At 37.2% G+C, this 14,734-nt stretch overlaps 1 protein-coding gene across 1 annotated transcript in view; it reads right to left on the bottom strand.

Annotated features, from left to right (window-relative positions):
• LOC129005389 (mucin-2-like) overlaps window positions 1-9,166 on the bottom strand; it is a 39,303-nt gene extending 30,137 nt beyond the window's left edge. Inside the window, exons 1-4 of the mRNA XM_054434259.1 lie at window positions 9,153-9,166; window positions 8,216-8,662; window positions 7,064-8,134; window positions 6,103-6,934 (exon numbers count right to left, since the gene is read on the bottom strand). Coding sequence (XP_054290234.1) covers window positions 6,103-6,934; window positions 7,064-8,134; window positions 8,216-8,662; window positions 9,153-9,166 — 2,364 coding nt within the window. The remainder of the gene's footprint in view (window positions 1-6,102; window positions 6,935-7,063; window positions 8,135-8,215; window positions 8,663-9,152) is intronic.
• Between the last annotated feature and the right edge of the window lie 5,568 nt (window positions 9,167-14,734).

The following is a 14,734-nucleotide window of genomic DNA, read 5'->3' as shown; positions in this document are numbered from 1 at the left end:
TAAAAGCATTCTTCTGTAGTTTTTATAGACTAAACACATTGAATAAATGTCCAAACAAAGATTCTTATCCTAATTAACACAGAGATATATAATATATAAATATTTGAAATAATATTATGTTTAAATCTTAACTGGCTTCCGGATTAAAGGTACACCGGGTACATCTTACTTTGACCTAATGCTAATGGAAATGCAAGAGCACGACAAAGACAACGGTATTACAGAGCTTAGCTTTGATGTAACGCCGTCCATTTTAGGTAAATTATAGTCAAGCTTCTCCCGTTGTGCATATTAAGTACATAGGTTGACAAACACAGATACAACCCCCCCCTCTTTGAAAAAACTGTATGGTTTTGATCTTTGTTAAAAGGATAATTGTTTTTTAAATTGTTATTTTGTAGGATAACCTACTAGGTTTTGGTCTTGGAGATGAACTATTAGGTTTTTATCTCGCTTAAAAATTCTAAGTAATCTTCCATCTTTTTGATTTGATTAATCGATTCCCATTATAAATATTATTTAGTTTTTATATTCTTATTTTTTTTACTTTAGCACATGATACTATATATATATATATATTTTAATTTATGTGTTCACTAATAGGACTGCTGATATATTAAATATTTTAGTAAATAAGTACAACTGAGCACCCTGAATGTCCGAAACATGTCACTTCTTTTTATAAAATATAATATTCAGGGTGCTCAGTTGTACTTATTTACTAATATATATATATATATATATATATATATATATATATATATAATAAAATAAGTGTATATTCTGAATTAAGAAAATGTATACAAAAATAAATCTTCTTTAAGGCTTGCAATGGATTGTTTCCCCTAACAATGACATTTTAATCTGAGCATCTAAGTGGTCTGAAAATGAATTCTGTCCACAAAAACATTAATTAGTGGATTCTAAAAGAGATTTGGTTTTGCGTGTTGAAATCTATTAGGATAAAAGCATCGCTTTCAAGTTTTCAATAAGTTTACTTTTACACTTGTGTGCACTATTTAAATAAACAGTTGATTGAAAGTTGTATTATTTAAATTGCCTTTAAAAAATATTTAATTTGATACAGGTGTTAAGTTTCATTATAATAAAATATGTTAATAGGAAATAATCATTTTAAAAGTTGTGTCAACAAAATAAAATAAAATAATGCTGTGGAAGAGGATTTATTAAGATTGCATTCGTTGTAGAAACTAATTCAATGTCTTTTATTGCTTTAGATATCATGTTCTTAACGTAATATCATGTTATATAATCTAAGATATTAAAGAGAGTCTTAATATCAAAGTGGAAGACCATTTTATATGACTTAAAACTACTTATTAAGGATTATTTCTCTCTTAAGTAAATGTAGAAGCGTTTATATTCACTCAATAAATATTTTAATGTTTCATTGCGAACATACTAAGATTTTACCAACTTAACATAACAGATTATTATTATAAGATTATTTAAGTTTTCTCAAGAATCTTAACACATTTCCACTCCTTTGAGAGTATCAATGTTTTTAATGTTTAACATTGTACATTGTTGTATATTAACAGTTTTATGTACGCATATGTTCTAAATCTTAAGTAATCATTTATTTATATATGAAGACTGAGGCGTAAAAAACATTAACGATTTTGGTGACCCTAAGTCCAAAACAAAATACAAACGTGACCAAATGTAGCTTCAGCTTTAGGCCATTAATACCAATATTCTGTCCTGAGCTCGGCAGTCACTATTACGGAGGCTTTCTTTTGATTGGATCCTATAACAATTCTGTTGTATAACATTTTGTTATATATATATTTTTTTTAAAGGTAAAACAGAGTCTGAAAGGACTGTGTTGTTTGATAATTTTATTAAAAAGGTTATAGCATGAACAATCGTTTTAAATTAGTTATAATTTCGTGATATGTTGGATCTATTGTTTAATATTAGGTATTTTATGTTAAAGAATATAATTGTTTGTAGTTTTTATGTAGCTTTTTTTCTTAATATTCTAAGTTTTAAAATCATTTTTACTAAGCATAATCACAAACGCTAATTTGTAAGTAGTTTTATCGAAGTGGATTGCAGTTTTCAAAATAATATGTCAAATATTTTCAAACAATAATATTTTTTTAAACATGTTGTGAAAATTATTTTAAAAGAGTTTGCTGATCATATGGATTTATTAATTTTAAACTAAGTTAAACGTTTAAGCTGCGTACTAAAGTTAATAGTGTATTGTTTACAATATCTATGATTGAGTTTTTTGCAATTATATAAAAGAGTGTTCTTCCAAACATGTTGCTGCCTCCAAGCTAACGAAAAGAAAGACGAGTATTTGATGAGGATTTTATTAAAATTCCTTGTTAAGCGTAACGGAATCTCAAAATGTTTAACTGCTTCTTGTTGAGAGCATTCAGAAAGCATTCTTGAATCTTCATATCTTATGATAACTGAAAATTTAACTTATCTCAAATACAACATGGATTTTTGATGTATAAAAAATTTTGTATTAGGCCTATAATTTGTTTTGTAATTTAGATTCAGATAGTTTAACCTAACCTGCAATGAATAATGTTTATATAAATTTGCTAAAAAGTATCACTTAAACTGATTAAAAAATCTTTGACAACATTTTAAAAGCTAAGAGAAAAAGTTCAATCAATTTAAAGCAAAGAGTGTTGTCATTGTTAATATTGATTTTACCAGGTCAATCTATATAGGTAAAGAAAACTTATTAGTTTAGAAATTAATATTGAGTAAGGTCTGGTGTAAATTTTTGTTAGGAAACTACAAATCATGTATGTGTTTAAAAGTAAAATTAAAATAATTTCAGTCTTATAAATATAAGTAAGGATGAAGTATACACTATTTTGCCTCAAGAGACACAATTGTAAGTTATCTCATTCCCCAGAGACTGGTAATTCCTTTATATAAGGGTTGAAAGCATCGTTGACAATTATTGAGGAAATTCTTCAACAATCAAAAACTCATTAGAAGACACTGCTAATAAAATTTAAAATGTAATTGACCAATATCAAACGTATTAAAGAGGATTTTCGTTAACAAAAATTTATGTATCTTTTTATACTTTTATACAAAGAAGATAGTTCGAAGCATAGGTGTAAGAGACCGTAGGTTAAACTACCTGGGCTTACCAGTGACAAATATCTCTCCAGGTTTTGTAATGGATGCGGTCTAGGGTCCTAAACCTGGTCGTTCAACGGAAACCCAACCTACCGTGTACGAACAGTCTAATGTTTTGCAATCTAAGACAATTTTATAATTTTTTTAAGTTATGCTGTGACTTATCTAAGACTAATTATTTTACTAGGTTTAGCCTCATAATATTGCTCAGTACCCTAGAAAATCATTTTATTAAACAGCTTATATATTTCGGGTTGAAATCCTACAATGATACCAAATGTTGTTTAGGTTAGGAGTTTTGATTTTCGTTCATACTAATATCATTTTAACAATTAGCTAGGCAATCTTCTGGTATTCCGACCACGTGTTTATGTTATATCAACCACACCAGGTTATACTAGTTTATTATTTTGTGCATTAAAAAAATACACTTTCATTTAAAATGTTGCTATTCTAACCTAACCTAGTGTGGTCAGCACAGCAGAAAATTGCTTATATACGGATTATATAAACCCCTATGGTTTAAATTCTAGGTTGTATTTGGTTTGTGTATACAATGTGCTTTATAGGATAAAAGGGTTATGAGTGATTAGGGCATCTATGTTCACCCCCATATTTCAAGGAGGGCAATGAAAGAGGAGGTTAAGTTGACAATCAAATCAGTTATGCTCCAACGATTTTGATAACTTGATTTAAACGTATAATGCACAATATATTATTGATAGTGATAAAATGAGTAACAGCACTGGTGACAAACACACTGAAACTCTCTATCATACACAAGCTGTTCTTTTCGACCTATTATTTAGTCACTCGAGTCTATCAAGTCGGAGGAAGTTTTAACGTGACGTAAAAAGCAATAATTAGTCGTTTTTAAACAAGTAACACCTTTGATTTTGAAAACTAATCAGTTATAGATTCCTGAGAGAAAACTCAATCTCATACTGCGTAAGCATTTCTAAAGGGATTTGTTTGGTCATTGTTTAGCCAGTATTTACCATTGGGGCTTCTTGCGTGCATTTTATATTCTGTGTGCTTAGTCTCTCACAGTTCAAGCTGGAACAAACCCGTAGTAGATGACGAGAATTTAAAATCACTCCTTATTTCTTATCAGAGTTTATTTTTTTATAAGCAAACTCAAGCTTAATGTAATTTTATATTTATTAATGCATAATTTAATTTCTGTGAAAGATCTCAAATGTATAAATTAGTTTAAGCCATAAATAAATTAATCTAATTAAATTGAATTGAACCAAACGAGAGTTTAACTGTTAAAACATTAAAGTTTAAAATACTGCTTGAAACAATTTTTTTTTTTACATAGTTCTATTTACAATCTGTTTTTCATTAAACAATAAGTAAATATGATGGCATTTTTAACAATAAAATAAAAATTTAAAATTATGTAATGCTTGATTAAAGTTTATAGGATTAAAGAGAAGTAGGAGCTATATAAAAATGAATCTCCGCTAAGTTAAACAATCAGTGAGTGCGTTCATTTAAATCCTCAACTGTAATATCTTAAGTGCTTTTCCCTAGTTTTACTAACAGTTTTAACGTTTTTAAACGAATATGGAAGCAATTAGAAGAGTGTTCTTATATAAGGAATAGTCTCCATCTCAATTACTTAAACGAAGAGTTACTGAGTGCAACGTGTAATTCAGTCCCACATTAGTATTAATTTTAGTTCTACGATTGTCGTAGTTTACTTATGTTTGCTGGTATGGATGTGTTATGCTTTAATTTGATTTATATGTACTAGGTGAAACCCGTCGAAATCGACGGTCACTGGCAAGGCTTACGCTCATTTTTCATCTACGGAAAGTTAGGTGTAGTGGAATATACTTGAAGTGAAGTTGGCTTTTACTGTTTAAAGGGACCTCCTCGTTTATATGGTTGTGCGGCTTCATTGGCAACAAATAATTCAAATTACGTAACAATGCGGCATTTCCAAAAAGCAATAAATACTGTAAATTGGCTGTTACGTAAATATTGACGTTTACATGTATTGTTAAACAACGTATCTTATAAAGGATGATGTGATCTAGTTTAAAAAGAATATGACCTTTCTGTCATGGCAGTAGCTGCTTAAATAGTATTTACTCTTTGTGCCTTTTTTTACAGCCAAAATGTCGTGTTATTTTAAATCACGTTAACAACCCAGTGAGCCACGGTCCGTAATATAGACCACTTCAAATAATTTGTCAAGATAGGTACCTTTTAGGCCAGGTTTCTGTGTTTGGGTGTTATTACACACGATAAGAGCACAATAAACTTCTTCTGCAGATAAATAATCTGCTGGAGAAATATAAGCCGAATTATAAATGACACAATGTGAGTTTGATCATTTTGTAACTATATGGGTAAGTGACTTAGTATTTTCGAGGCTGCTGCTCAGTGCACTTTAAGAATATATTTTTAGAGATAAATTAAATGGTTTTTGTTTTTTGTTGCTGAGTAGCGTTAGTAAACATGCACAACCCATTTCGTTATTCTAATAACATTCATTCAAGGGCTCTCTAAGAGTTCAAATTCTTATTTGTATACTTATCTATATTATGTTTTCACTAAGCTGAATTAACAACATCGAAGTAACCTCTCTGAAAAGTCTGTAGTAAATTGCAGTTTTACAGCTTAATGCCTTTCTAAATCATGCACATATTTCTACATAATTATTGTAAAATGTTTTTTCCAGTTGCTGTAAACTTCTATTAATTTAGAAAAATATGGACACTGCTCAAATGGGCAATGTGCCCTTCTACACTTGTTTAATTTTGTATTGTATTACACGATCCAAGATTTTTCCAATGATTGAAAACATGTATAACAATAATCTCGTGAACCTATGATGATCTGTAGAATAATATGATAAAATATAGACAAAAGTGGGGGAAAAGGCAGACAACAACCCTGAAAAGGGTGAGGGTACTGAGGGGTGAGATTACTGAAAGGCGTGGGTACTGAGGGGTGATGGTACTGAAGGGCGTGGGTACTGAAGGGTGAGGGTACTGAGGGGTGAGGGTACCGAGGGGTGAGATTACTGAAGGGCGTGGGTACTGAGGGGTGAGGGTACTGAGGGGTGAGGGTACTGAAGGGCGTGGGTACTGAGGGGTGAGGGTACTGAAGGGTGAGGGTACTGAGGGGTGAGGGTACTGAGGGGTGAGGGTACTGAAGGGCGTGGGTACTGAGGGGTGAGGGTACTGAGGGGTGAGGGTACTGAAGGGCGTGGGTACTGAAGGGTGAGGGTACTGAAGGGTGAGGGTACTGAGGGGTGAGGGTACTGAAGGGCGTGGGGTACTGAAGGGTGAGGGTACTGAAGGGTGAGGGTACTGAAGGGCGTGGGTACTGAGGGGTGAGGGTACTGAGGGGTGAGGGTACTGAAGGGCGTGGGTACTGAAGGGTGAGGGTACTGAAGGGTGAGGGTACTGAGGGGTGAGGGTACTGAAGGGCGTGGGTACTGAGGGGTGAGGGTACTGAGGGGTGAGGGTACTGAAGGGCGTGGGTACTGAAGGGTGAGGGTACTGAAGGGTGAGGGTACTGAAGGGTGAGGGTACTGAAGGGCGTGGGTACTGAGGGGTGAGGGTACTGAGGGGTGAGGGTACTGAAGGGCGTGGGTACTGAAGGGTGAGGGTACTGAAGGGTGAGGGTACTGAGGGGTGAGGGTACTGAAGGGCGTGGGTACTGAAGGGTGAGGGTACTGAAGGGTGAGGGTACTGAGGGGTGAGGGTACTGAGGGGTGAGGGTACTGAAGGGCGTGGGTACTGAGGGGTGAGGGTACTGAAGGGCGTGAGTACTGAAGGGCGTGGGTACTGAGGGGTGAGATTACTGAAGGGCGTGGGTACTGAGGGGTGAGGGTACTGAAGGGCGTGGGTACTGAGGGGTGAGGGTACTGAAGGGCGTGGGTACTGAGGGGTGAGATTACTGAAGGGCGTGGGTACTGAGGGGTGAGGGTACTGAGGGGTGAGGGTACTGAGGGGTGAGGGTACTGAAGGGCGTGGGTACTGAGGGGTGAGGGTACTGAAGGGCGTGGGTACTGAGGGGTGAGGGTACTGAAGGGCGTGAGTACTGAAGGGCGTGGGTACTGAGGGGTGAGGGTACTGAAGGGCGTGAGTACTGAAGGGCGTGGGTACTGAGGGGTGAGATTACTGAAGGGCGTGGGTACTGAGGGGTGAGGGTACTGAAGGGCGTGGGTACTGAGGGGTGAGGGTACTGAAGGGCGTGGGTACTGAGGGGTGAGATTACTGAAGGGCGTGGGTACTGAGGGGTGAGGGTACTGAGGGGTGAGGGTACTGAAGGGCGTGGGTACTGAGGGGTGAGATTACTGAAGGGCGTGGGTACTGAGGGGTGAGGGTACTGAAGGGCGTGGGTACTGAGGGGTGAGGGTACTGAAGGGCGTGGGTACTGAGGGGTGAGATTACTGAAGGGCGTGGGTACTGAGGGGTGAGGGTACTGAGGGGTGAGGGTACTGAAGGGCGTGGGTACTGAGGGGTGAGGGTACTGAAGGGCGTGGGTACTGAGGGGTGAGGGTACTGAGGGGTGAGGGTACTGAAGGGCGTGGGTACTGAGGGGTGTGGGTACTGAGGGGTGAGGGTACTGAAGGGCGTGGGTACTGAGGGGTGAGATTACTGAGGGGTGAGGGTACTGAAGGGCGTGGGTACTGAGGGGTGAGATTACTGAAGGGCGTGGGTACTGAGGGGTGAGGGTACTGAGGGGTGAGGGTACTGAAGGGCGTGGGTACTGAGGGGTGAGGGTACTGAGGGGTGAGGGTACTGAAGGGCGTGGGTACTGAGGGGTGAGGGTACTGAAGGGCGTGGGTACTGAGGGGTGAGGGTACTGAAGGGCGTGGGTACTGAGGGGTGAGGGTACTGAAGGGCGTGAGTACTGAAGGGCGTGGGTACTGAGGGGTGAGGGTACTGAAGGGCGTGAGTACTGAAGGGCGTGGGTACTGAGGGGTGAGATTACTGAAGGGCGTGGGTACTGAGGGGTGAGGGTACTGAAGGGCGTGGGTACTGAGTGGTGAGATTACTGAAGGGCGAGGGTACTGAAGGGCGTCTGTACTTAGGGGTGAGGGTACTGAGGGGTGAGATTACTGAAGGGCGTGGGTACTGAGGGGTGAGGGTACTGAAGGGCGTGGGTACTGAGGGGTGTGGGTACTGAGGGGTGAGGGTACTGAAGGGCGTGGGTACTGAGGGGTGAGATTACTGAAGGGCGTGGGTACTGAGGGGTGAGGGTACTGAGGGGTGAGGGTACTGAAGGGCGTGGGTACTGAGGGGTGAGGGTACTGAAGGGCGTGGGTACTGAGGGGTGAGGGTACTGAAGGGCGTGGGTACTGAGGGGTGAGGGTACTGAAGGGCGTGGGTACTGAGGGGTGAGGGTACTGAAGGGCGTGAGTACTGAAGGGCGTGGGTACTGAGGGGTGAGGGTACTGAAGGGCGTGAGTACTGAAGGGCGTGGGTACTGAGGGGTGAGATTACTGAAGGGCGTGGGTACTGAGGGGTTAGGGTACTGAAGGGCGTGGGTACTGAGGGGTGAGATTACTGAAGGGCGAGGGTACTGAAGGGCGTCTGTACTTAGGGGTGAGGGTACTGAGGGGTGAGATTACTGAAGGGCGTGGGTACTGAGGGGTGAGGGTACTGAAGGGCGTGGGTACTAAGGGGGGAGGGTACTAAAAGGCTTGGGGGTGAGGGTACTTAGAGGTGATGGTTCTAAGGGGGAGGGTACTGGGGGGGATGCTGAGGGGGGGGGAGTGTGCGTCAGTCGGTAGTTATACTTTTGAAACCCACTACTTCCCATATTAAATTTCTATCCATACCAGGTGATATATTACATTTAACATTGATAGTCTGCATGCTTATATGAACGAGGTCTGACTATTAATCATTAAAGACGCTCTGAATTGCTATTCAATAATAAATAATGTACGTAAACTGCGCCAAGTGCTGGTTTTATTTTTGAAGTATTTTGCAAACTAAGCATTGTCAAGCTAATAAATCAACATATTTTATTCGTACCTTAAATTGTCCATAACGGTCAAGGTATTTACATAGTAGGCCTGTGTAAGTAATACGTTTCAAACAGTTTTCATTCACTAAATTTTTTCAGACATAGCCTACATTTATAATCATGCAATATCAGAATAATAATGACAAAAGGGTTAGGCTATTTAAAATTGCCATATAAGATACATAACGTAAGAAAAATTTTGTCGATTCATTAAAACAGCTCAACCAGAATGTGAAACGGATCCTCTTAGAATACGTAATGTGAAGTCAAAAGAACACTTAGCATTCCTAACAGAATAAGAAACCGTTTTGTTTAATATGAATGCACTAATGTCTTTTTCTGGTGTTTTATTATATGAAAGCCACTTCGGTTTCATAGTTACCTTTTGTAAGCCTAATCTGTAAGAATTGAAAATTTAAATAGTGATAATTTAGTTTTAATTTTGATGTTCACATTTTGAGGAAGGCTTTAAGTACAGGTATATCTTCTGAAGTAATGCCACACTTCGAGATTTTATCTTTCGCAACAATTTGGTAGATTATTTGCAAAACGTTTTGTAGTTAGAAAGTTTACTCCTCAGGGTGTTTTTATACCTAAGATTACAACTGAAAGCCATACAACTTAAATGAATGTTTTAAATTCATGAATAGCTTTAAGTTATACTTAGTTAAACATTCTATGGAACGTGATTGAAAGTGTTAAGTCAAAAGCCAATAATAAGATTTTCAGACTTTTATATCATAATCAGAAGAGGTCAATCTTAACTTTTGGCCCTAATACAAAATTTCACACGAATAACATCTGATACACTCCTTATGAAAACCTTATTGACTTATTCCACTATTATTAGGAATATTTCTAATAATTATTCCTAACAGACTCCTAACGTAGTAACAGAATTTCATATTCTGTTTTCACCCCACTTTCAATTTAAATTTGAGTTTCAAAAGTGACACGTGGAATAAAGGTTCAACATTAATATTATGTGTTATATGTGTGACACATAAGGCTGACTTCTCAAGCACATATTAAACTCATCAAGGTTACAGAGAAACAAAATCCAACATCAAATCAAACCTTGTAAGGTTAGCTTTGATACAAAGCTTTATTCTCGACAGAATTTAATTCGTTACTCAAAACTCCTGGTTAAGTAGATTGATGGATACAAATATAATTTTGTTAATACAATAGTTCTATTTTCTATAAATGCAGTTATAAGTAACTTATATTGCATTGTTCTATCATAACTATTAAATATATATGAAGTAATTTTAAAATTAACCAAGTATGTTATGTTAAGTACCGTCACCGGTAATTATAACATTAACAGTTTGCTTTGGTTTAACTTTCCTGTACCTTCATTTGTCATGGGCTAAATGTTTTCGTGGATTTTTCTAATATTCCTTGAAGGTTTGTTGTTGTATTGGACAGTTGTTTTTAGTGACATAATGTGTTTAAAACACACTGCAAAGGGAAACCAGAGGTTGATTATTGTAAACTTATAATAACTGATTATTGTAAAATTTTACGTAATAAATTCTAACCTGGATATCAATATGTAATACATTAGATTAATTTAATTTAAATTGCAGTGAGGAATAATTTGGTCTACAAACGTTTAAAACGCATACCTTCGACCCCAAGATATAAACTCAAATCTGCTTATTTACTACAAAACCACTTCACATGCTTTAAATCACATAACTGCGTTATACGTTGTAGCTTAAGTATGAAAGTAATATAAGCGTTAAGCCATAAATTTCAGTATGAAAGGTTGGTACCCGCGGCAGTGTCGCATCGTGTGTATAAACGAATAGGGTCAAACATAAAACATATCGAGCAGCTCATAAAATTGCCTTTGTGTAACTAACCTAACTAGAAATATTGTATTGCTTTTAAACTGCTTTCGGTGTTAAGTAAAATTAGGGATTCAGTCTTTCATTGGACCGTGTTCATGAATAAAAAGTAGATTTGAAAAGGAAAAGACCATTGGATCAATTATATTTATCAACAGTAAACTGATTGCAATGTAGAGCTATTTATATTAACATTGCATTAGTTGAGAAAAATTATTGTTAGACATTGATGTCCTGTTTATCAGAATGACACGATAAAATTCGATTAAATTTTAGTAATGGGTGTTTCCAAATACAGCAAACGTTTTAATAATTTCGAGATCTATATATTTATATTTTTATATACAGTATGTATACTAATACAGCTTAAGATGTGGTTCTGAACTTCTACGATGTATTACCAAATAGTATTAAGTCATAAGTGATCGGTCGGAATTAAACTAGTGAGCCTCCTGGACAAAGGTCGTGTGTATTTAACCCCCCCCCCCCCCAGCCAGCGACACTTACCAAAATGATATTATAATGCCAATAAACAAATATATTTTATTCATGATGTGGCTCCTCAAGTCAGGGGACAATCGTGTAATCAAGGTTATACCTACATACCTTCAGTCCAAGGGATTATTTTTTTAGTATAAAGATTGTGTATTTATACATTTGGGGATTGTTTAAATTAATTTCAACTAATCAGAGTGACTGATTTTAATTCATTTCGTAAAAAACAACCCCAATCTACGAGAAAATTTACTTAATCACTTAACATGTGTTCTATAAGTTGAAACGTAATTCTATTTACTGTGAGTTGTAGATTGGTATTCAGAAAGGCGGAACAACAACTAATCAAGACAACATCTACTTCAGACTAATAGTTGTTGTCTTACCTTGTACCTCAGTCAATCTATTGTCAACCCATCGTAATTAAACGTGCTTGTGGAACTCAACATAAAGTAATTTTCTGGTGATAAGTAAAGTTAAGTAAAGTAGGCCTAAAGCTATGTTTCGGTTACTAAAGAGGATGTGTGATGTAATTAGCTATTTTTATTTTTCATAACACCTGCTAATATGATATAAATATTTTTTTTATTTCCAGCCAATTCTTAAATGAGTTTAGGAAATAAATTTGGTTCCACTCCTCAGTAAAGATAAGAATTTATAATTTTGAAAATTTAAGGCACAAAGGGAAACGGTTTCTTATGTATAATTAATTAGGTAGGCCTATTCCTACAAAATTAAAATATTACAATTAGAAAGTTTTTAAATCCGTTAAAATTCAATAGGTTTTGTTAAGGGATGGTTCAAACTCTGTTCTTGTGCATTCTAACGTTCATATTTTATTTCGATAGACAAACAATAAATGCATTTAAGTCTACCTAGGATTGAATCAGCCACCTAAAAATTTAAAGCCAGGCATTCTAACCATTCAAATACACAGATAATCATATCTTTGAGAAACAGTAGATGTGCCAACATTATCAATTCTTGTTAATAAGTCGGCTTCTTAAGTAAGAAGCTTATCCTGATGTTTCATCATATATGTTCTGGAACAAAGCCATTAATGTGAATACGTCCAAAACATTAGTTCCAAATAAAATGCATGTTCTCACATTATAGCAGACGTTCTTGTTAACTAAGCATAATATAGCTAGTGTTAGCTTAAGAACTAAGGGGAAGGAATCAATTTAAATTCAACGATTAAAAGATAATATTCGCTAAGGACCATTCAAGTTTTGATACTATGGGAGTATGTTTCCTAAAACCAAATACATAATGGTTTTGAATTTAATTGTTAAATACATAGTTTTGATAACTATTCAGATCTAGAATGTGTAAATAAAAACAACATAAGTAACAAAGTTGATATTAAAATGCAAAATATGCTATAACATAGTTATGAATAATATTTTTGTTAAGTAGTGTTATAGTACTGTATTATAGAAAACTAGCAGAGTACCCGTCCTTCGTACGGGGTTGGCGTATAAGTATAAAATGCTTATTGCAGTTATACTGTACTTGGCTTTGCGTTTGCAATGGGAGAGGACACAGTTTAAGATAATTTGGTTATTTTAATTTACGGTATTCTATAATATAGCACATTTACCATAGCCATAATGTTCTACCACTACACCTAAACAATAAAAAAACGTAAATGTCTCATTGTATATCACAACTTTTTGTTGCTAGTTGGTTCAAATTAGCTTATATTATAGAAAATATAATGTTCCGATTTGAAATTGGCATTGTAAAAAAACCTTTGAAATATTCACATATTCATTGAAAATAGAATATACTTTAATGGATTTGAAATAACAGGTTATATGTTTGAAAAAAAAAAATTAAAGTTCAGGGAAAATGTAGATAAGATCAAAATATTCAACGCAGATTCATTAAATGGTTTATCCATGACAGTCTGGTATATTTAGTGGCATTTTTGCAGAAAATTTTCCGGATTAAGAATTTTTCAAATTAATCGGATGAAAGTTACATTTAGATAGTACACAACAAGCTATATTTGGACATTATAATCCTGGCGATTGTTCGTGACTCAAAGCTCGAACGCAGCTCGATCGACGTCCACGTACGCTCCTGTGAACGGCTCCATTTTACCCTGTGGTCTGCTACCTAGTGACTTTACCTGTGACTAGTTACAGCCTAGTCAGCTAGATAAGTCGCTCGAGTGAACAGCTCCATTCGACCCTGTGGTCCGCTACCTAGTGACTTTACCTGTGACTAGTCACAGCCTAGTCAGCTAGATAAGTCGCTCGAGTGAACAGCTCCATTCGACCCTGTGGTCCGCTACCTAGTGACTTTACCTGTGACTAGTCACAGCCTAGTCAGCTAGATAAGTCGCTCGAGTGAAAAGCTCCATTCGACCCTGTGGTCCGCTACCTAGTGACTTTACCTGTGACTAGTTACAGCCTAGTCAGCTAGATAAGTCGCTCGAGTGAACAGCTCCATTCGACCCTGTGGTCCGCTACCTAGTGACTTTACCTGTGACTAGTTACAGCCTAGTCAGCTAGATAAGTCGCTCGAGTGAACAGCTCCATTTGATCCTGTGGTCCGCTACCTAGTGACTTTACCTGTGACTAGTTACAGCCTAGTCAGCTAGATAAGTCGCTCGAGTGAACAGCTCCATTCGACCCTGTGGTCCGCTACCTAGTGACTTTACCTGTGACTAGTCACAGCCTAGTCAGCTAGATAAGTCGCTCGAGTGAACGGTTCCATTCGACCCTGTGGTCCGCTACCTAGTGACTTTACCTGTGACTAGTCACAGCCTAGTCAGCTAGATAAGTCGCTCGAGTGAAAAGCTCCATTCGACCCTGTGGTCCGCTACCTAGTGACTTTACCTGTGACTAGTCACAGCCTAGTCAGCTAGATAAGTCGCTCGAGTGAACGGTTCCATTTGACCCTGTGGTCCGCTACCTAGTGACTTTACCTGTGACTAGTCATAGCCTAGTCCGCTAGATAAGTCGCTCGAGTGAACGGTTCCATTTGACCCTGTGGTCCGCTACCTAGCGACTTTACCTGTGACTAGTCACAGCCTAGTCAGCTAGATAAGTCGCTCGAGTGAACGGTTCCATTTCACCCTGTGGTCCGCTACCTAGTGACTTTACCTGTGACTAGTCACAGCCTAGTCAGCTAGATAAGTCGCTCTCGTGAACCGTTTGAGATGGGTTTACACTGTGCAAGTTTTATGGTCATGAAAGCTGTACTTGCATGCACCACACCTACGTAAG

The sequence above is a fragment of the Macrosteles quadrilineatus genome, unplaced genomic scaffold (genome assembly GCF_028750875.1).
Source record: "Macrosteles quadrilineatus isolate MER2022 unplaced genomic scaffold, UCM_ALF_1.0 Scaffold_20__1_contigs__length_2534061, whole genome shotgun sequence".
In the NCBI taxonomy this organism is placed as follows: domain Eukaryota; kingdom Metazoa; phylum Arthropoda; class Insecta; order Hemiptera; family Cicadellidae; genus Macrosteles; species Macrosteles quadrilineatus.
The sequence above is the reverse complement of the archived record's forward strand: the minus strand, read 5'-3'. Positions and strand labels throughout refer to the sequence as shown.